Source organism: Caretta caretta, chromosome 2 (assembly GCF_965140235.1).
Source record: "Caretta caretta isolate rCarCar2 chromosome 2, rCarCar1.hap1, whole genome shotgun sequence".
NCBI lineage: Eukaryota > Metazoa > Chordata > Testudines > Cheloniidae > Caretta > Caretta caretta.
Genome location: NC_134207.1, coordinates 167234810 through 167256837, shown reverse-complemented (window position 1 = coordinate 167256837; position 22028 = coordinate 167234810). Strand labels below are relative to the sequence as shown.

Sequence of the window (22028 nt, the reverse complement as noted above, 5' to 3'; positions counted from 1 at the left end):
ACCAGAACTGGACACACTATACAGTATTCCAGCAGCGGTCACACCAGTGCCAAATACAGAGGTAAAATAACCTTCTGCTCCTATGGGAGATTCCCCAGGATCTCATTAGCTCTTTTGGCCACAGAGTCACACTGGGAACTCTTGTTCAGCTGATTATCCTCCACGACCCTCAAATCTTTTTCAGAGTCACTGCTTCCCAGGATAGAGTCCCCCATCCTGTAAGACTGCCCTACATTCTCTATTCCTAGATGTATACATTTTTTACACACACCCTCCCCTATGTTAAACAAAGTGATGGTCCTCAGTTGAATCTTACAAGCTGGTATGTCCTGTCCTGTGGGAACAGCAGCTCTGGCAATACTGTGAGCCGTCCAGTGGATAAGGGGCTGGAAACTTCAGGGAACACTCTGAGTATTCAGGAGTTGGTGTGTGCCTACCACTTCTTGTACAAAGAGAGCGAGGCCTGCGGGGGGCCAGGAAGGCTTTTACTGCCAGAGGTTGTTGGTTTCAGGGAGCTAATGCACAGCAGGCACAGACAAGACTGTTTCACACTAAGGGTAGGTGGTGCTGAGGTGCCACGCAACCCTAAATACCCCTGGGGAGCATCACAAACCTCCACGCCATTTAGAAGATGTCGGAATTCAGGGCAGATGAAAGCACTCCCTGCATATGCTGCATCAACATGCATCCAGATATTCTCCTTATTGCCTGGAAAAAAATGAAGGAAATTAAATAAGCAAAGACAGCTTTTTTCTTTAAAACTTTTTCTTAATTTGCATTAGACCAAGTGACTAGAGGGGATTTGCAGTCCCTGCAATTTTGTTTTTCTTTGCCATTCATATTTTATCAATTCAATTAGGACAGAGCTCTAAGAGGTCACATCACATAGGCCTCTGTTCTGCTAAAGAATCCATGCACACAGACCCTTCCCATCTCCACAGTTCTATTAACAGGATTGAGCCCTTAGACACTCCATTTACTAGTAACTTGCAATACACAATCTCAATTTATGATCAATTCAGAATGCTTAAAAATATGTATTCTTTAAAAAAAACTAGTGACATTAATTAATTTCTATAAAGAAAGCTCTCAATATTTGTAACTGGAATAGCAACACGAGTTTTAACTTTGCTGGCCCCTTTTAGCAATAGAGAGAGCTCCAAGATGATACATTTTTATATGACATGAGTTTCCAGGGACCTAACACAGTGAACAAACTATTTACAGCAACCAATTTATTTTGGGATATTAAACTATGAATAAACTTTGTTCTTACCCCTGAGCAAACTTTGGCGTATTACAAATCTGTTACCTTAAATTATTCAGTAAATTGTTTTTGCAAAAATATTTCAGAATATGGATCTCACTGTTCACACTATGCGACTGTTTATTGACAGTAAGTCATATGGTAATATTTCTGGTCCCTGACTGGACGACATTGAAACAAGCCGACAAAATCTGTCACAATAGCCACCAAACACTTCTGGTGCATATTTTTTTTACATTATATAAACACACACACACACATTCAAATCAGTATACACGTGCAAAGATTAGTTACACAAGTACTTGGATTCTTGTGAACTAAAATTCATTTGCATAAATATTTGCAAAAAACACATTAAAAATTGTGTATCCCCTCAAAGTTAATTCTCAGCTTTTATCGGAACAAATGTTTGAGATTATTATTGTTGCTTTGCACTGACTTCACCAGGCTCTGGGTGTGTCCCTCATTTTATGACTTATACATATGTACACTGAGGGGGAAATTCACCCCTGTGCAGAGGGGCCAGGACAAAGGCTTGTGCTTCAAGCAGCACACTAGTCTTGGGCTGGACCCCTCTGCACAAGGGCAATTTCACCAAAAGTGATTTTAAAAAGCTCCACATTTACAGCTTGTTGTTCTACCCCTAATGTGATGTGTCCCTATTTTACGATATTGAGTCAGCAGGCAATTTCCTGAACAGCATATTCATGGCTAGCTGTTAAGCCAACGATGACAAACAGCCTAGGGGAGCAGGATAAGGAACAGATTGAAGCCCTGAAGTCTGTTTGTACTGCATACACAGAAACAAATTACTACAACTCAAGAGTTCAAACAGGACAACATGCACTTTCTGTCCCCCGTCCCCCCCCCCCCCCCGGATGAATTCACAACAGATTAAATCTCATCCTAGTTTTACCAGGACAGTTCTGGATTTTCATACAATGTCCCTGTGCCCCCAAAACTTCTTTGAAGATGCCCAAAATAGTGAAATGAAAAATTGCAACCATCAAAGCATTCAGGGCTTTTTATAACTACAAAAAGTTTGTTCTAGGCATATTGCTACCCCAAGTGTACTTTATACCTGTATGTCACTCTCATTATGCAGTGAGCACGTGTTCAAGGCCAAAGCTGTTCATAAGTTGTCAGGTAACAATCTTGCAATAGGAGTCAATGACTCAATCTAGTCAGTGCAACCTCTCCTGCTCTAGCCCCTAGTGGGTAAGTGGGAGGAGGGGAAAGGAAAATACTTCTGTCCCTTTGCTTCTTACTTCTTTCATCTCTATAGTGGCGGGAAGCAAAGAGACAAAAAATGCCATCCACACCATCCAATGGTGGAAAACTTGAGTGGCCCTGTAGGGAGGGGGACAGTCCCTGAGGGAAAGGGGGGAGAGCACATGCTGGAGGAATGCAGGGATGGCCCCTGCTCTATAAGCTCTCTGCCTCCCGTTGGCCAGCCAGAAGAAGATGGGAGCCACGGGGCTCCTTACTCCCCTCTTTCATTAATCCAGTATTGCCAACTCTTATGATTTTATCACAAGTGAAGGGATTTCAGAGGGTGTCGGATCCTGTCTTGAGATGATGCAAGAAACTCCACACAGCTGGAAGCTGGCAGAGTCTCTCCCCTCCTCTCCCTTCCTATGCGGATGGTGAGGAGAGAGGAAAGACCCTAGCAGCTGAGAACAACTTCACTCCCTCTTCCCCTTCCCCTCCTGTGAGAAATATGGACAGGAAGGTGCATCTGCTCCTCTCCTCCCCACTGAAGCACCCAGCCTGGGAAGGAGTAGAGGGCGTGAAGAGCCTCTAGATCTGCACCCCATCCTGGGAAAGGGGAGTGGGGACCCTGCTGCAGCCCTCCAGGCCTGGGAGCAGGGCGGGCAAGAGCCCCAGGAGGAACAGAGGTGAGACTTGGAGGGTAGGGCCGTACCATGGGGATGGAGACCGATGCAAGGGCTGAATTGATGGGGGCTGGGGAAACTAAACTGAGTCTGGGCTGGGGGAGGGTGTGTAAACTGAGGTGGTAGGGCTGTTGGGGGCTGAACTGAGGGGGAAACTTGTGGTCAGGATTAATTAGTGGGCAGGGGATGAACAAACAGGGGAGTAAGAGCTCCTGCAGCAAGGGCCAAGCTCATTTTATCCAATCAATTGTTTTGCAGATGCTGAGGTCAGGCAGGGAGAGTAAAGAAACTCAAAAGACAGACAATAGAATCTTTTTCTTTAAAAAGGCTCATGACTTTGGGGCCACTCTCATGATTTTGGGGGGGGTCTGACTCATGACTTTTGATCTCCTGATATTGGCAATACTGTTAATTTAAATCCTGGACTGAAGTTTTTGGAGCCTCTTGCTCCATTTTTAGTGCCTCATCCTCCCTCCCTGTATTATAGGAGCTGTGTTTATTAGGATGCTGCAGGTTTGATCACCCCCTTGTTTTGGGGATCAGGAAGGAATTTTTCCATTGGGCTAAATTGGCAGAGGCCTGGTAGGATTTTTTGCTGACCTCACAGCATTATGAAGGCGTAGTCAAGGCTCAATAGACTAGAACTTAGAATTTAATAACAATAACTTGTGTGACTGTTTAGCTTGTTGCAACTTGTGGCTGGTGCAAATAAGTGCAAATAAGAGGCCAAAAGAGCCAGCTTCCAGGAGTGAAATAGATCTGTGATTTCACTGGTGGACCTTAGGCCTTGGGAAAAGGGGAGACAAAGTTTTTGAGGAATGAGGTCCTTCTTTTGGTATGCTGTGTTCGCCTCACAGGAGGCAGTGTGAGAGGATTTAGGAGAGTGAGCTGAACCTTAGAGGTAGGCTGAGGAAGGTCTACCCCTAGTTATTGGCTATCTGGTGGGAGCCCTGCAGTGGACCCATGTAAATACCTGGTATATGGAAGACAGGACAGATAACAGTGATAAGTTACTAAAATTGCGGCCTGCCACTTAAATCCATCCTTGTGTCTCACCTCATTCACCTGTGTGTCCTGACTGATGCAAAGTGATAGAGGGGCACATGGAAGGACACAGAGTTCAGCTTTTTTTCAATCTGCTTCAGGTAGAGCTTTTCTGACCCATGCAGAACAGACCAAAGAAAGGAGCCACAAAGTCAAGCATGAAAGCATTTTGCGGTCCTAAAATATGTTGCCACAAAGGAGGGTTTTTTAAAAAAAAACTTTGAAGCTATGGCTATCTTTCTTACCCATTAGTGATCTGGCCTAAAAATACAAGTTTGCTGCTTGAAGCAATGTTGGAAAACAACTGCAAGTGAAAGATTTATAGACAGAATTACTGCATTTGGACACCGACACTACATAACACCCAGGAAAAGAATCAACAAGAGACTGAAGTGAGCTGTAGCTCACGAAAGCTTATGCTCAAATAAATTGGTTAGTCTCTAAGGTGCCACAAGTACTCCTTTTCTTTTTGCGAATACAGACTAACACGGCTGTTACTCTGAAACAAAAGACTGTAACTTATATTTAAATTTTAGAGAGAAGCAGCAGGGAATGACTTACAAATAGGACCCAGTTCTAACAGTCTGTCAAAGGAGCAACAAGGTGTGGTTCCGAGTGTTGCACAAAACTGAAGAGAAAAACAAAAGGAAAATCAAATTTTCCAGCAAAGACAATTACCAACTGAGAAACAGCAAGCCGCAAAGACCTCAAGGAATAGAAAGAACTCTGGTGATTTAGGACTTCTGAATACCCACACACAATTACAGCCTTCTAATCAATACCTACCCAATAACTGAACTGCAGTGTGCCGTTCTGGATGCAAGATGGTTCCAGAGTTTATGGGAGTTTGCGCCAAGGATTTTGATTCCACATATTTCTCCAAACACTAATTTCAGCTACGCAGGTGTCAATCTATAATAGCTCTACTGCAGTGAAAGAAATTCATTCTGATTTATGCTGGTATAACGGAGCTCAGAATGTGGTTTAAGGATAAATTACTGCTAATATCACAGGCTGGTGATTTTCTCACAGGCTCTTCTCTTCCAGGGTCATACTAAACACTTAGACTCAGTTTCCCTGACTCTTCCCTATACGTGTGCGTCTCTCTCTTCTAAACTGTCCGCAGCACTATGAACACAATGGGCCAATGAAGATGTGATGTAAATAATGGAGGAAGTTTCACATTAGCAAGAAGATATAAGTGGGTGAATGTAAGTTGTTTTAACTTCCCCTAAGGAGGAGTGACAATGTGGAGTAAAAGCAACCAACAGGACAGTGTAAGCTAAAGTATGGGGGCTGGTTTATCTTGTATATTACTGTTATTCTGATCTATATAAACATATAGAAACCCCAATGAAAATGAGGGCCCCTTTGTGCTAGGTGCTGCATATACACACACATGGTGAGAGACAGTCTGTGCACTGTAGAGTTTACAGTCTAAATATATATGGTAGACAAAGGAAGTATTATTATTCCTTCTTTGTAGCTGGAGAATTAAGGCCCAAAGTGATTCATTATTCTCAGGTCTCACAGGAAGTCTGTGACAGGTCCAGGAACGGAACCCAAATGTCTTGAATCCCAGTCCAGTGCCTTAAGCCAAAGACCATCCTTCTTACTATTGGTTGATTCCCTTCTACAACCTCGTCCTTCTGGCTTGCATTGGTCAATAAATTACACCAATTTATGCTCTCACAAATTTACCAACATGTCATCACAGTGTGAAATGTGCATGTACTCTAATAAAAATATTTATCAATAGAACATGCACATTTAATCATCACCTAGTAATCCACCTCGGGAGTAATAGACATATAGATGCAAACTACGGAAAGATAAAAAAGAACCAAACTAATGAACTTTTGCCCATAACACATTCCAACATTTTTTGGAGTCTGGTTATTCCCCCACCCACAAATTACCCATGCCTCCTACCTTCCTGTTTCTGCCTGGGACAAGAAACTAAGTGGTAAAATGTAATGAGAAAGGCCAGAATACTGAAAGAATAGCCTAACTTGAAACGGGAAGTAAAGGAAATCTGGCAGGATTTCAATTTGCAGACTTTAAAAGGTTAATGTAAGGAGAAGCAGCCTACATTTTAGGTGTTAATCTGATGAGACCTTCCAAAACTTCCCATTACTAAAATAAACATACAGTGGCATATCCATCCATATTGAGTAGTTTTAAGTTTGCTGTTAAGTAGATTTGCAATTGAATCTACTTATACCTCGAGCCTCAGTCTCCTCTCATTTAGGCTCTGGATAGACTAAGATTTACAGGTTTGTTATCAGGCATTAGGAAACACATTCTAAAACCTTTAAAGACTGTAGTGTAGTCCAAGCAGTGTATACTTTAACACATATTAAGTTAGACATATTAAAGCCTAGGTGTCTTTTCTCCTAAAAAAGGAAAAATTTCATTCCGTTAAATTTATTTTTTTAAATGGAAAACTTCAAATGACTTGCAGAAAAAAAGGCCATTCACTGTTCATCAAATTTTGATGGGAAATATTTGCTTAGCTCTCATACTAACTGAGAGGTCAGCAACAGAACTTCAAATGTCAATTTTGGTAACTATTGCACTGCTCATCAAAGCTTGAAAGAAAGAAGACCAAATACTACGTTATGAGTAGGCTTTTAAAAACACAGGGCAATAGTCATCTCAAGACACATCTGCATCCATATTATATGTATCTCCAACAATAACGTTAATGTTCATTCCTGCTGGTACGGCTAGAAAAGAGATTTTTGTTGTGTTTATGTTTTATGGGAAGTGCTCAGATATCGTGGCAATGGCCAACCTAATTATACCTAGTAATACAGTCCTCTAAGGGGGCCATATCCTCCCCTTGCATGACTTCATGCAGCCTCATAAAACCATGAAAAATCTCCAGACCAGGCACAGAACTTATTCCCTCAACCCGGTCATGACAATGATAATTATAAGAATAGTCAACCATAAAAGAATTGCTACAGGCAAATGGATGACTAAAATTTGGCAGGGCTTATCTAACAGGTCTTTTCAATCTAACTATTGTGAACCTTGTTTGGAAACAAATGTGGTTCTGAAAACAAAGGATCTGGCAAACACATTGATATGGGGATTTATTGACACATCGAGATAAAATTGTATACCAAAAGTAAGAGTTCTTATTTATCCATATCACCATCACCTTTCCATATTGGGACCACCCTGGGTCCCATATCTCATTTGGAAATATGTGAAAGACAGGGTGGTTGTAGCACTCCGGTCCCTGTTTGCAATCCCTCTTTAGGTTGAAGCATCTCAGGTGTGAACCCCTGCCTTTAATGGGGTACATTTTAAAAAGGGTTGAGGCTTGGTCTCTATTTTACTGGTGTAGTATGAACCCAGATCTTGTACCCACAGATGAACTGAAAATGAACTAGAATATTTGCATTGCTGGCTATTTGATTTGCTCCTACAGTCTGGAAGAGGTGCAGGTACCAGTTCGGCACCTTCAGTTGAACTGTAGGTACAAAAATAGGGATGCAAATTGTGCAGGTGCAAATTGGGCACTAACAAAGAGAGACCACCCTTACGAAAACAGGGCTGTGTCGGTGCATGGGCACAAGTTGGTTGTAAAGAATGATGATTACAGTATTCGGGTTCAACGGTTAAGGACCCAAGTCAGGAAATCCCCAAATTACTGTGGCACACGCAGTCATAACTCTGCTTCTTTGTACGTATGTATTATAATTAGGTTGCTGGACTTCACCAAGAGGGTGCAATAGAGGTGTCAGTGGTTAGTGAGGGACAATAAAGGTAAGCAAGATTATTGCTGAACTCAATTCAACCAGCTGAAAGATACGGTGTACTGGTGTCAGCACCATAATATGATTACACTAAGCTACAAACATGCTCTCTATAATCACATTAAGGAATGTGCCATTATAATCAGAGATTGTATACATTCAATACATATGCTCAGTTGTTTGAATAATGACTTGTTCCATAAAGAATGGCTCAGCTGTTTAAATAATTTTAATGTTTTTTCTGTAGGTACATGAACCCCAAAGCCACCTGCATTAATCCCCAGAAACTACTTAAAGTAACAGCATCTGCTCTCTTCAGGGTCTCATTACCCTGCATCAGTACTAAACCATGAATCTAACCCAATTTGTAACCCATATTACAACAGCATAATCACATTTGTGCAGGGGGCAGGGGACAGGCTGCATCTCAGAAATGGAACTGAGAGCTCCGAAGAGCCCAAGGCATTATCCTTTTCAGATCATGTTGTGTAAATATAACACAGCCCTTGCTCTGATGTAAAGCAGCCAAATACTTGCGTCAGTCACCTTGTGTAGTACTTTCCTGAATACATAACCTGAACCTGCACAAATATTTATAATGCCCTGCAGGTTTGTATTATAAACCTCAGGGAGCACTGCGTCCACAACTCCAGGAGACTGGGGAATACACAAGGGGGATTGCTCTGCCCACAGCTAGTATCTGCCTACTTGCATTTATAGACGTCAGCTATGTACATTTTATGAGAATCAATAAAGGAATAGGGTTTATCATACAAAACCTACAGAGGTATCAAAGTAGTGAGATTATTGGTTAATGCAATGGACTTAATAAGAATAACCAAGAAAGCTCATTTAATTTAAATAAACTAAAGCATGTGACATACTTTAAGAATTGATTATCAGTGATCTCTGTGTCATATTTATTCATGTTAACACACGAACAATGCACATTGAGCTAAATTCAGCTTGGTTTATCCCAGCTTCGAAAATTGTGGAGGGGTGAAAGGAGCCCACAAGGTGATTTCAGACCTGACACAGAGTTTTGAATACTAAACTTCTTATCATTTTACTGCAAATACAAGACCCATTTAAAAAAAAACACAAAAAAACCCTCAGGATATTATACACTCAATTCAAAATCACTACCATGAAGTTGCTAAACTAGAGAGCTATTAATTTAGCTATCCATCCCCCTGCACCCCCCCCTCCCTCTGTACTAAGCTCATCATATTGGGATCTGTATTAATAAAATAGTTAACAATGATTATAACTGTGCCTGTCTTTGTAATACAGCTACTTCTGGAGTGGAATGTAGCACATTGCAGTGCCACCTTCTAGGCAGAAAGCAAAGATGCCCTGTCCAACTGAAAGTGCAGGGGGAATTCAGCTAGACAAACTCGCATTCGGCCAGGGCATGGCACTAGTACCATTACTCTTGTGAAATCTACAATTTTTGATGGTCATTTGTGGTCAAGACCTCAGTTTTGCAACTCATCTGAAAGCTGGCACCTCCAGCAGGCTAGTTCTGATACGATCACCATCCAAAGTGGTCTGGATACCACGTCTCTGTTTGTGCATATCCTGTAAATCATCACTCAGCAGAGCGGTTTCGGCTAGAGCCACAGAGTGTCTCTGCTGGGCCGTTAGTCAACAAGAAGGTGATCGTATTGCAGCAGCAGTACACTGCCATAGCTCTTTGAAGTATATTGTAACATAGATACCAGCTGCTGTCATGTATCTGTACTGGCTTATGAAAGTCAATATTCTCGCAGATTACTTATACCACCTAAACGGATGTCGTTTTCCAACTTGTTAGAACCTAAGTTAATGCACCGTGTTGCGCATTTGGACACTCAAACTAGCACTCAGACATCTAGTTTAGGTATCGTCATCTCAATTTGAGAGCCTAAGGCAAAGCACTTAAAACACCTAACTTTCAGCATATGCTTAAGTCCTAATTAAGTCAATAGGATCTCAGCACGTGCTTAAGTGCCTTGCTGAATTGGAGCCCAACTGCAGAGCTGGGCACCTTTAGCATACTGGCCAAGTTTGGGGCTCACTCCAAGGTGCTGAGTGCCGTCAACTCCTGCCAATTTCAGTTCCTCTCAGGAGTCACTCAGCACCTCATGGGATCGGGCCCATTTGTTTGTCAATAGCCTGTGTAACTCAACTGTTTTAATTTGTTGAGTTATAGCTGTGCATTGACTTTGGCAAACACCATTTGTAATTGAAATATACACAGCTTTGAACTTGGGGAAAGCAAATAAAAACTACTGCTCCGGACTTGCTCCCAATTTTTACTATAGTTTGTGCTAAGTGCCAATGAATAAATCGCTCGTGCTAAAAGACACCAGTGGTGGATATAAGTTAAAAGATTCTTTTTTTTTTTTTTTTTTTAATGCCGAACAGGTCTGTTAACCAAACCTTATTTATTTGAAAAAGCTATAACACTGTTACCAAGTTATTTTAATTAGATCTCCTGTTTCCTATCAGGCCCAGTAAACACATGAGTCTGAATCTCTCCTTATATTTCTATTAACTGTAATGGAATTATTCCTGATTTATACATGTACCTCTGAGAAGAGAATCCGGCCCATAAAACACAGGGTTTTATTTTCCTTTTCCATACTCCCTATTAAATCATTTTTGCTCAAGAGATTGCATGAACTTAGTGGCAACCCAGATCCATGTCCACACTCGCACTTATGTCAGCAAAACTTTAGCGACATAAGTTTTGCCAGCATAAGCGCTCATGTGCACAGTGTTATGTCTGTGCGAGATGCTCTGCCTCAGACATAGCTACCACCACTCGTTGAGCTGGTTTTATGATGTTGAAGGGAGAGCTCTCTCCCGTTGGCATAACACGGCTAAGGAGCGATCTTACTGTAAGCTTGTAAGTATAGACATGGAAGGATCAATATGCTGTCACAAACTCTCTTCAGTCAGGGATCCTTTTGCAGAACTTTCTGCTTTGACACTGCATCTCGCTCTTGAGAGAAAGATCGGTGAAGAAGAGGTGAGTAATAAGGTGGTGGAAGGTGTTTCCTTAGTAACATGCGTATCTTTGTGGCAGGAACAAAATAAAATAGCCCCAAATTACTCAAGAACAAAAGAACTTGAAGAGCAGAAAAGGAGCATGAATGGGGTGCATGGGCTACTGCCCAGTATGAGAGAGAATGAGCATACCTTTCAGTTAGGAGGCCAGCAGTAAGGATAATGAGATCTTATCTAATCCTCGCTGAGATGTTTTATGTATACAAATAAATGGAAGGGCTGACACTGGCCGTATTAACTCAGGCTGAGCCTTTGCTTCCTTTCAAGGCTTGCATTGCACAGCAAAGCAAACAGTGGAGACACCATATAGTTTAAAAAAAGACACCCTTTGTAACAGTGTCATTGAATCTGTAAACAGATGATTTGATTTCCCTTTCCCACAGCTGCAAAAATTAATAGATGGTGAATATTTATGAGGAGAGTTCCATTGTGGGTGTGTAGATGAGGTTTGAGCAACAAAGCAACTCAATTAACTTTCTGATAGCACATGGAGAGATGATGCAGAATTGCACTGTGTGTACAAAATGGAGAAACAAAACACTGAAGCATGCTGTTAAAAAAATCAGAACAGCCTAATATAATTGTTAAACCAAACCAAACCAGCTAAAAACTTTCACATTGCATGTAAAAGCTGCTTATATGACTTGCTGTGCTGTATTTGCCCCAGTGGAGGGAACTGAGATCTCCATTACAAATGCATTTCTTCTGCAGCAGGTTCTATGAGGCGGGAAGGGATAGCTCAGTGGTTTGAGCATTGGCCTGCTAAACCCAGGGTTGTGAGTTTAATCCTTGAGGGGACCATTTAGGGATCTGGGGCAACTATGGGGGTTTGGTCCTGCTTTGAGTAGGGGGTTGGACTAGATGACCTCCTGAGGTCCCTTCCAACCCTGATATTCTATTATTCTATGGCAGAAGTAAATTCATGTGAGCAGCCTTAGTGATAGTGCCTTCATTTTGGACAAGAGTCTTATTTCCACTGGAAGGCAATTGGTGGAATTCACTTGGCCATCTCAAGATTACTCAATTCCTTTTCTCCAAGGCAGGAAAACAGCATCCCCCTACACTTGTGAAACGTCTGTTGGGCCCGTGCCATGGTCTTTTAACATACCACAAAGTCAGAGCCCAAGGCAATCAAAATAAATCAAACAAACAAATAAGCAAGCAAACGAAGGATAAGATTTCCAAAGTGTCCAGTGATTTAAGTTTCTAAGTCCAATTTTCAAAAGTGACTTCAGACGGACTTTCATTGACACCTAGGTTCCTAAATCACTTTTGATAATGGGACTAAGAAGCCTAAATCACGTAGGTCGTTTTGGAAATTTTACCTTACGTAAACAGAGAAGATGAAGTACAGGCTACCTTGAATCAAATAAGACTGCTCTGATCAGAAGCTCTGTAAAAATGGAATTCTGGGCTTGCACGTTTGCAGCCTTCTAATAATTTCCATATCAAATTTCTTCAGATGATAAGACAGGGCTTTTTCTGTCAGCCCTGTAAACTCAACTTGGACTGTGAGAGCCAAGATGGGCTTTACCCTTCACTGTCATCACTACTGATAAAAGTTCTACTGGCCATATTACACTTTCTGTACATAAACCTGTACAGCTCCATTGTCTTCAGCAGATTTGCACAGGTGTAAATTATTGGCAATTAGCAAACAATTTTGTTGATGCATGATAATAGACTACAGTTCACTCTCTCAGCGGTATTAATTCTTCAGGGATAACAGGAGAAAAAAATTACTAAAAACATATTGTAGTTGAAAGTGATTGCATGATATTGTGAATTTACAAAAGGAACAGATGCTCTGAATGAGAAGGTGCTATTTTTCATTAGTCACTCAAAGTGACTACACTTTATAAAGACAACTGTATTCAGTCTGAAAGATCACATAATATGAACACTGTTCACTATCCTTGAATTCTGATGGGAAAGGAAAGTAATGTTAAAGTCAATAGTGGTGACCTATAGCTCATTACTGACGTTTGTCATCTTATTGACAGGTGATACAGTCTCTCTCTCTCTCTCTCTCACACACACAGTCTGATATAGTCTCACCTTGCTGACATTCAAGGCACACCATGAGCTTATTTATTTGCTAAAGTAGCATTGAGTCTCATGGTCTAGGGAGGGGTTCTGGCTGTTTGCTGATATTTACATTTGACATTGTGTCATTTCGGGTGTTGATTTTGTATTTTTTTCTGACAAACGCCTACATGCAACCCATAAACTCAAAAATAAATACACACATTTGTGACAATTGCAGTTTGGAAGTCCAGTGTAAAAGATAATAACATATTATTTCAGGATAGAAGAAAGTCAAGATATTCACCCACATCAATCCACCTGTCTAGTCTAACATCCCCCCACCCCCTTTAAATGCATCTTCTCTCTCTGCTTTAGTTCTATTCAAAGATATAGCCTCTATTTGGCAATCCATTACACACACGAGTTGCCATCTGTGCAAAGAAATGTCTCCTAAGCCTCCATAGTGCCTAGGGAATTCAGTTATTTTCTTTTCTTCCCTGCCCCCTTGCCCCGATGTAAAAAGAAAAAAAAAGAGACTGTATGCAAAGTTCATGTACTGTGTAGAACATTCATGGAATGTTCATATTCTAGCTAGTGTGCAGATCTATACGTTCTTAGATTACATACAGTATCATCTGCTCATCGTAAAAGTGGCCTATCAGATGCACTAAATCCACAAGTAAGATTGTTCAAGCCAGTACTTACAAAGAATGGGATAAGACCAGCAGCTCTGTCTTCATGCAAAACTTTGTTTAGGGCTGATCCACGAACACTGAATTTATCATCTGAAGGGATATTTTTAATCTTCACTCCACCAATTAATCCTGCCTTTTCCACTGATGAGTGGGCCTGCAATTAAATGGGTGAAATTTAAAACACGAACCTTCCACAGAAACCTGTTTTTAATTCTAACAAACCACACGTAATACTTTATGAGATCCACAATGCAATAGAATTGGGGTTGTCCATGCAAAAATCTCTAGTCAATGAGAGTTGTGTCCTCTTATGCCAGGACCTAATTTAGCCCTGCCTATATAGCCATTACACAGTTACAGATCCTGCTACACATGACAATATTAATTTTCCAGTATTTACTCTATGGTCTACATCCTGCATTTTCTGATGTCAATGGCAAACTCTCATTTACTGCAGTGGCCCTATTTCTACAGTGGAATTTTCTTGGGGGACAATTGGTTTGATAAGATGCAAAGTACAGTATCTTGTGCAGGAACGCACTTGACATGCTTTTAGTCTCCCTCCACCCCCATCTTGCACTGTGTTTGTCTATACATGCATTGTCTCCCTCCCAGGAGGCTGTTTTAGTTTTTCATTCCTTTTGGATTACTGAGCAGTGGGTCACACAGGTCTGTTCTTAATGTGGAAGGAGCAGCAAGCTCAGCAACGATCTGCTTTGAAAGGTCAGCCATGTCTTAAGGCGAATCCTTCTGCAGACAGAAAATCCCCTGACCTTCAGCAGGCACAGAGGGCTGTCAGCCTCCATTTCAGATCAGCCATTTACAACAAAAAGAAAGGCAAACAATGGGGCTCTGCTTAGTAGTACATTAGACTTAGGGATCTGTGTCTGGCAATCTGCACAGCACGCACTCTAGAGCTCCAAAGAGAAAAAGGACCAATTGTATCATGGCTTTTAAGAATCATCAGGACCCTTCCCCACTTCTCACATCTTGACTGTTCCCACATATGGCCTTATAATACGCCCCTTCCCCACCCCCAATAAAGAGCAGGTGCCCTTTTAAAATGATATTGTGTCTAAATATACAGTGATGGTAAAGTCCAGTGAAACCTGAAGTCTGGGCATTTTAATGCACTGTAACCAGTGGATTAGTTCAAACTAAATATCAAGTAGTAGGAGCATTCCTCCTATCTCACTGACATTTAGATAATAAAATGTCATATTTATTGGAAGAAGTGACATTTCCTGGCCCCCTTTGTTAGGATTAGCAGTTTTAAAATGCAAGCACAGCTGAACCGGAAGGCCAAAGTTTGCTTTCATGCATGGTAGAAGCTTTTCATGATCGTGGCCATGCTGAGAATTCATAGGTTAAGTAAATCTGCTAAATAGTGTTCACAGATAGAAAACAGGGATTATGTTGGGCAAACTTGGATTGATACTCTCTGATTTTAGTAAGTTTATTTTTAAACCCACTGCATTTTTTTCAGGTACGAAGCCTGGTATGTTTATAACTCATACAGTGCAGCGTTTTGTGTCTCAACATTCGAATCAGTTAGTTTATTGGCCACACTTACTCATGTTGATTAGCACCTTACTCCATAAACAGTATCTTCATTCACTACAAAGGGATTCCTTGCAGAATAAAATAAATACTAGGTGTGAGGAAGGGAGGCAACATTGGGCTGTTAATCTGTAACATATAGTACAATGCTTTCACCTGTTGCTATTATTTATTGTTTGTATTGCAGTAACACCTAGGGGCTTCAGTCATGAACCAGGACCACACTGGGGTGCTGTACAAACACGGAATGAAAAGATGATCCCTACTCCATAGAGTTTACAATCTAAGTAATCTGTATAGCAGGGTGACTGCATTTTTCAAGGAGTGTAATTCCCAGTGTCATTTTTAGATGTACTCACCTGATCAGATGCATAGGCCACCAGCTTGCTCATGATGTGTGCCTCTGTTAGTTCTGGGTTTTCTGATTGGACACGTCTGATTGTTTTTGTTCTGGCAGCAAGCAACATAACCAAAGTAGCCTCACTGGCACTGCCCTATGGTGAAAAAGAGAGACTCCATGGGACACAGCGAAGGAAGATTCAAAACCAATACTACCTGTTACGTGAGGGAGAATTACTGAAAACAAAATGTTGCATGTTAAAGATCTGCATCAGAGTGAAAGCCGTACAAAAATAAATGGCACAATATGGAATCATTTGAGAACTCTTATACCACATGCACGGTAAGAAGCATTGCTACAAGATGGACACAAATGTGCACCTAAGATTGTGACAGAAAAACTGTATATTTATGTTTAAGAAATTGTATGTGACCGTGCAATAAATTTAACCGTTGTCTCTCCTTTTCTCTTCATTTTCTACGTTTGGGTGTCTTAGGCTCCAGTCTTGGAATCAGCTCTTTACAAGCAAACCCCTGCACCTTTGTAGATCCCCACTGACATCAGTGAGCACCCAGGCACAAGGATCTGATTGCAGGAAGAGTGTCCCTGTTCAGGACAGGGACCAGAGACTGATCATCTCCATTGCATCAGCATAACCACAGAGTAACTTGATTTCCATTCAGTTGCTTTGGATTTACATGAGCGTAACTGAGATCAGAATCTGACCACGTATCTTTTTTTTCTGTAGAGCATTATGAAAATTGTGGCACCATATATTATTAATGATTATAATTTCCTGGGAAAAGAGATGTATTGTTATAAGCCATATATTGACCAGAAGAGAATTCATTAAGCATAAAAACTCTGATTCAGTATAGCTAGCTACATTACTCAAGATTTAATAAATACCCTCGATCTAAAGTGCACACATGAAATAAAGAATAGTCAATGCAAGCTTAAAAACAATTAGGCTTCAGTAGGTTCACAATAAGTAACGCAGCTTTCATTCTTACCTTGGATGTCTTGTGACTATTGAGAGGTGGTGTTTGCAGCCAGTAATCCACCATTTTGAAACAAACTGGTTTGGGACAAAAAACTGATTGTTGGGTGGTTATTTCCCTGCCATACCAACCAGAAACATGCTGGAAGCTTTTTTTTTGGCTCTGTGACCATCAATTTGTAAAAACATTTTCTCAAGTTTAGAAGTTCTGGAAAGTCTGTGCTCAAGGGATAGTTTTAAGGTAAATTGTAACCTGAATGGTTGCCTTGGGAATCTTCTGTGCACAGATACCACCTCCGTGAGTACAGTTGCCTCAAGAAACAGCTAAATAACTCTAAATAGTGTGCTAATTAACACATCACATATTTATATATTTGTGAAGCTATTTTCTTCCTTGGATATAGGCCTGATCCCATGACTCTTACATATCAGTAACCATTATTCAGGCAAGTAATTCCAGGCCGCAGCAGCACTAGCCCATTGGGGGACCTCAACAGGAATATTCCACCCGCCAACACATAATAAAAAGCAAAAGGGGCCCCCTTGAGCTGCTTGGGGCCCTAAGCAATTGCTTAGTCTACTTATGCCTAGCGCTGGCTCTGATTCCAGCTTTCCCAAAATGAACATTTAAGTCAACTGCATTATTCATAGAATATCAGGGTTGGAAGGGACCTCAGGAGGTCATCTAGTCCAACCCCCTGCTCAAAGCAGGACCAATCCCCAACTAAATCATCCCAGCCAGGGCTTTGTCAAGCCTGACCTTAAAAACCTCTTGTCAAGGTTCCTCCCCCACTCTGAACTCTAGGGTACAGATGTGGGGACCTGCATGAAAAACCTCCTAAGCTTATCTTTACCAGCTTAGGTCAAAACTTCCCCAAGGTACAAAATATTCCACCCTTTGTCCTTGGATTGGCCGCTACCACCACCAAACTAATACTGGTTACTGGGGAAGAGCTGTTTGGACGCGTCTTTCCCCCCAAAATACTTCCAAAACCTTGCACCCCACTTCCTTGACAAGGTTTGGTAAAAAGCCTCACCAATTTGCCTAGGTGACTACAGACCCAGACCCTTGGATCTTAAGAACAATGAACAATCCTCCCAACACTTGCACCCCCCCTTTCCTGGGAAATGTTGGATAAAAAGCCTCACCAATTTGCATAGGTGACCACAGACCCAAACCCTTGGATCTGAGAACAATGAAAAAGCATTCAGTTTTCTTACAAGAAGACTTTTAATAAAAATAGAAGTAAATAGAAATAAAGAAATCCCCCCTGTAAAATCAGGATGGTAGATATCTTACAGGGTAATTAGATTCAAAAACATAGAGAACCCCTCTAGGCAAAACCTTAAGTTACAAAAAAGATACACAGACAGAAATAGTTATTCTATTCAGCACAATTCTTTTCTCAGCCATTTAAAGAAATCATAATCTAACACATACCTAGCTAGATTACTTACTAAAAGTTCTAAGACTCCATTCCTGGTCTATCCCCGGTAAAGACCAGCATATAGACAGACACAGACCCTTTGTTTCTCTCCCTCCTCCCAGCTTTTGAAAGTATCTTGTCTCCTCATTGGTCATTTTGGTCAGGTGCCAGCGAGGTTACCTTTAGCTTCTTAACCCTTTACAGGTAAGAGGAGATTTCCTCTGGCCAGGAGGGATTTTAAAGGGGTTTACCCTTCCCTTTATAGTTATGACACCTCTAAAGAAGGAGATTCCACCACCTCCCTAGGTAACGCATTCCAGTGCTTCACCACCCTCCTAGTGAAAAAGTTTTTCCTAATATCCAACCTAGACCTCCGCACTGCAACTTGAGACCATTACTCCTTGTTCTGTCATTTTTCATCTGAGCAAGGATTACCTGTGACACTTCCTGGGGTACCCAGAGTTCTGAGGCGCCTTGCTCCACCTGCCCTTAGCGTGAGGAAGCCTTGTCTGTACCTCCCAGGAGTCAGCTCCCTGACTTTCCCAGGCACTGGCAACACAAGCACTCCCCTCAACCCAGGCGGGCTCCACTGTCCCCGCCTAGCGATAGGCACACTCCAACCTCTGAGTCCTCCGAGCATCTGCCTGCAGTGTCCAGCCCCTTATCCACTGGCCACTCACAGAATTACCAGACCCGCTGTCCCCAAAGGAACAATACACCGCAGCTGGCTACTTACCCCTTAGAACACAGCTCCACTTAACACACAGCACTGAGATTTGTTTATAGAGAAAGCAAGTACAAGTTTATTTAACAAAGAATAGAAATTCATATGATAGCCATCAGAAATATTGGGAAAAAAGTGTTCTTTATATATATATAAAAAAGTCAGAACATGCATTTTGAGGCTAAACTCAACTAACAAGATGCCCACTAGTCTAACAGAGGACTGCTTATCCCAAAGTCCTTCTCACTGTGTTTTTCAATCAGCATGCAGAGACCCTTCTTTCATGAGCCCAAATTCACTGGCAGCTTGCCTCCACGATGAAGGATGCCAGGGTATCTCTTTGCACCCCCAGATTTACCAGAATAGACCTTTGTTCTTCATTCTAAAACTGGGTTCCTGCCCACGCCATCCCCATTTACCTCTTCCTGTTAATTTTCCTTCTGAAGTCCCCACAATCCCCTTATTCACATTTGACTCATTATGCAAATCGACTCTCATTGTAAGGCACACAATGGTCAGCCAGAGAGATAAATGTCTTCCATCTTCTGTCTGGTGGAACCTGACCTAAGGCTTGCTATCTCTGGGTGCCCTGCCTTTAACTACAAGGCCTTAGGAGCATAATTTCCTCTACATATGTCCTTACACATTATCCACATATACATTTAGCAAAGATTTATGATAATCAGTGTGACATAGGCTTTTAGTAGAAACCTTATGTGACACTCTTTGGTAAGCTAGAATGTAAACACAGTACCAGACCCAGGGGATCCCTGAAATTCTTATGTGACGCTCTTTGGCCAACTGGCATCAAGAGATCCTTGGATCCTATTACCCTCAACTTCCATCCTGACTCAGGCCTAAGGGTCAGCCACAATCTGCATCTTACAAACTTTTTTAAAAACTGCAAACTTGCTCCCATTGAAGTTAATGACAGTTTTGCCATCAGCCTCAATAGGGGCAGGATCAGGCCCCACGCATTTGCCAAATGCAATATGCCACTTTGAAAATGTCTCATCTACATCCCCCTGCAGTAGGGTTACATCCTCGTTTACATCCTCGTTTGGCCGGGAGTCTCCCGGAATTGGGCTTGGTCTCCCAGAGGCTACTCAAGCCAATCCAGGAAATTTTAAGCTGCTAAAAGTGCAGTGCCACAGTGGGGCTAAGGCAGGCTCCCTGCCTGCCCTGGCTCTGCGCCATTCCCGGATGTGGCCAGCATGTCTCTGTGGCCCCTAGGCGCAGGGGGAGCAAAGGGGTCTCTGTGTGCTGCCCCTACCCTGAGCGCTGACTCCACAGCTCCCATTGGCTAGGAATGGAGAACAGCGGCCAATGGGAGCTGCAGGGGTGGTGCCTGTGGGTAGGGGCAGCATGCAGAGTCGCATGGGCCACCCCTGAGCCTAGGAGCTCCTGCTGGACGTGCCACCACTTCTGAGAGCCACCCGAGGTCAGTGCCACCTGGCCGGAGCCTGAACCCCTGCCCCAGCCCTGAGCCTCCTGCATTCAAACTCCCTCCTAGAGCCCACACCCCCTCCTGCACCCCAACCCCCTGTTCCAGCCGAGTCCCCTCCCACACCCAAATTCCTGCCCCAGTCCTAAGCCCCCTCCTGTACCCCAACCTTCTGCCTCAGGCTCAGCCAGGAGCCCCCTCCTATACTCCAAACCCCTCAGCCCAGAGCTCACACCCCCTCCTGCACCCCAACCCCCTGCCCCAGCCTGCTAAAAGTGAGTGAGGATGGGTGAGAGCAAGCGACCAAGGGAGGGGGGGCTAGAGTGAGCGGGCGGCAGGGGCTCAGCGAAGGGGGGGGGGCAAGGGCAGGGCCTTGGGGAAGAGGCACGGTAGATCCTGGGTTGCACTTAAATTCAAAAAGTGATCTTGTGCATAAAAAGGTTGGAGACCACTGTTCTACAGTATTTTCAGCACGATGTGGTAACAAGAGTACAACTGGGCTTCAGAAAATCTGGCTTCAAACCCTGGCTCTGCCACACACTTGCATCATCTTTGGGCACTTAAACTGACATTTTCAAACTTGGGTGCAACACAGTTGGTTGGCCTAAGCCTCTCTGTGCCTCAGTTGCCCTCATCAATAAAATGGGTAAGAACTTGTAGAAACTTTCAGGCACTTTCAGTATTTGAGGAGTGGTCTTGTTCCTGACTAGGTAGTTTAGAATGCCTTCAATGATTAAAACACTAGCTGGAGACTTGGAGACCTACCACAGAATGTGAACTTGGGTAAGTCATTTAGTTTCCCTTCACCTCAGTTCTCATATGTAGAATGGAGGTGTTGTGAGGCTAACTACAGTAAAGACTTCAAGGTACTTAGATAATATGGTTGGATATTAGGAAAAACTTTTTCACTAGGAGGGTGGTGAAACACTGGAATGCGTTGCCTAGGGAGGTGGTGGAATCTCCTTCCTTAGAAGTTTTTAAGGTCAGGCTTGACAAAGCCCTGGCTGGGATGATTTAATTGGAGATGGGTCCTGCTTTTGAGCAGGGGGTTGGACTAGATGACCTCCTGAGGTCCCTTCCAACCCTGATATTCTGTGATTTTATGGTAATGGGGCTGTATAAGTACCTAAAATAAATGGATCCTAAAATAAGCTCTGGTTTTACAAAATATATTTTATTACTAGGCATGGAAGGATGAAATGTTTATCAGTAAGTGTTGGTAAACGTTAATATGACCGCATGCGCGTGCGTGAGCACACACAAATATTTCCATCAATAACAGAAATTTACAAATAGACAAAGTAAGAAAAAGGGATGTGTGAGAACTTAAAGGTTGATATAAGGTTATTTTCTTTGTACAGTTTGACATGTGATGTTGATAATTTGTGTTTTAACATTTATAAAGCATTAACTTTTTGAATTGCAAAGTCCACTGTCATGAAATAATTACTAACTCCCCTATTGTTTGACTTCCCCCAGAATTTCCCACAACTCTGAGAAATTAAATAGATTAAATTGAAAATGCTTAAAAATAAACAATATTATCCACTGAAATTACAAAAAGGTCAAAAATTGAAATCTGCCAAGCCCATTTATAATTGGTAATAATCACTTTTTCGTAATTAAATTGATGCACGGAGAGCCTGATGGGTTGTGTAACTAATATATTCACTTTGCTCTTAAGTCTCTTACCAACAATTCTGAAAAATATTCCCTTTGTTCTCTAGTTCCTCAGTTGTTGCTACCAAAAATCATGAATTAAGGGTTTGCTTTTCCAGGC

General features: G+C 42.1%; 1 protein-coding gene across 4 annotated transcripts in view; it reads right to left on the bottom strand.

The window, feature by feature from the left end:
* The window catches only part of DDC (dopa decarboxylase), a 120366-nt gene that overhangs the window by 49892 nt on the left and 48446 nt on the right, over positions 1-22028 (bottom strand). For all 4 annotated transcript variants that reach the window (XM_048839254.2, XM_075125574.1, XM_048839256.2 and 1 more), the window contains 4 exons: positions 15673-15807; positions 13764-13907; positions 4768-4834; positions 614-708 (listed from right to left, as the gene is read on the bottom strand). In XM_048839254.2, the coding sequence (XP_048695211.1) occupies positions 614-708; positions 4768-4834; positions 13764-13907; positions 15673-15807 (441 nt within the window). The remainder of the gene's footprint in view (positions 1-613; positions 709-4767; positions 4835-13763; positions 13908-15672; positions 15808-22028) is intronic.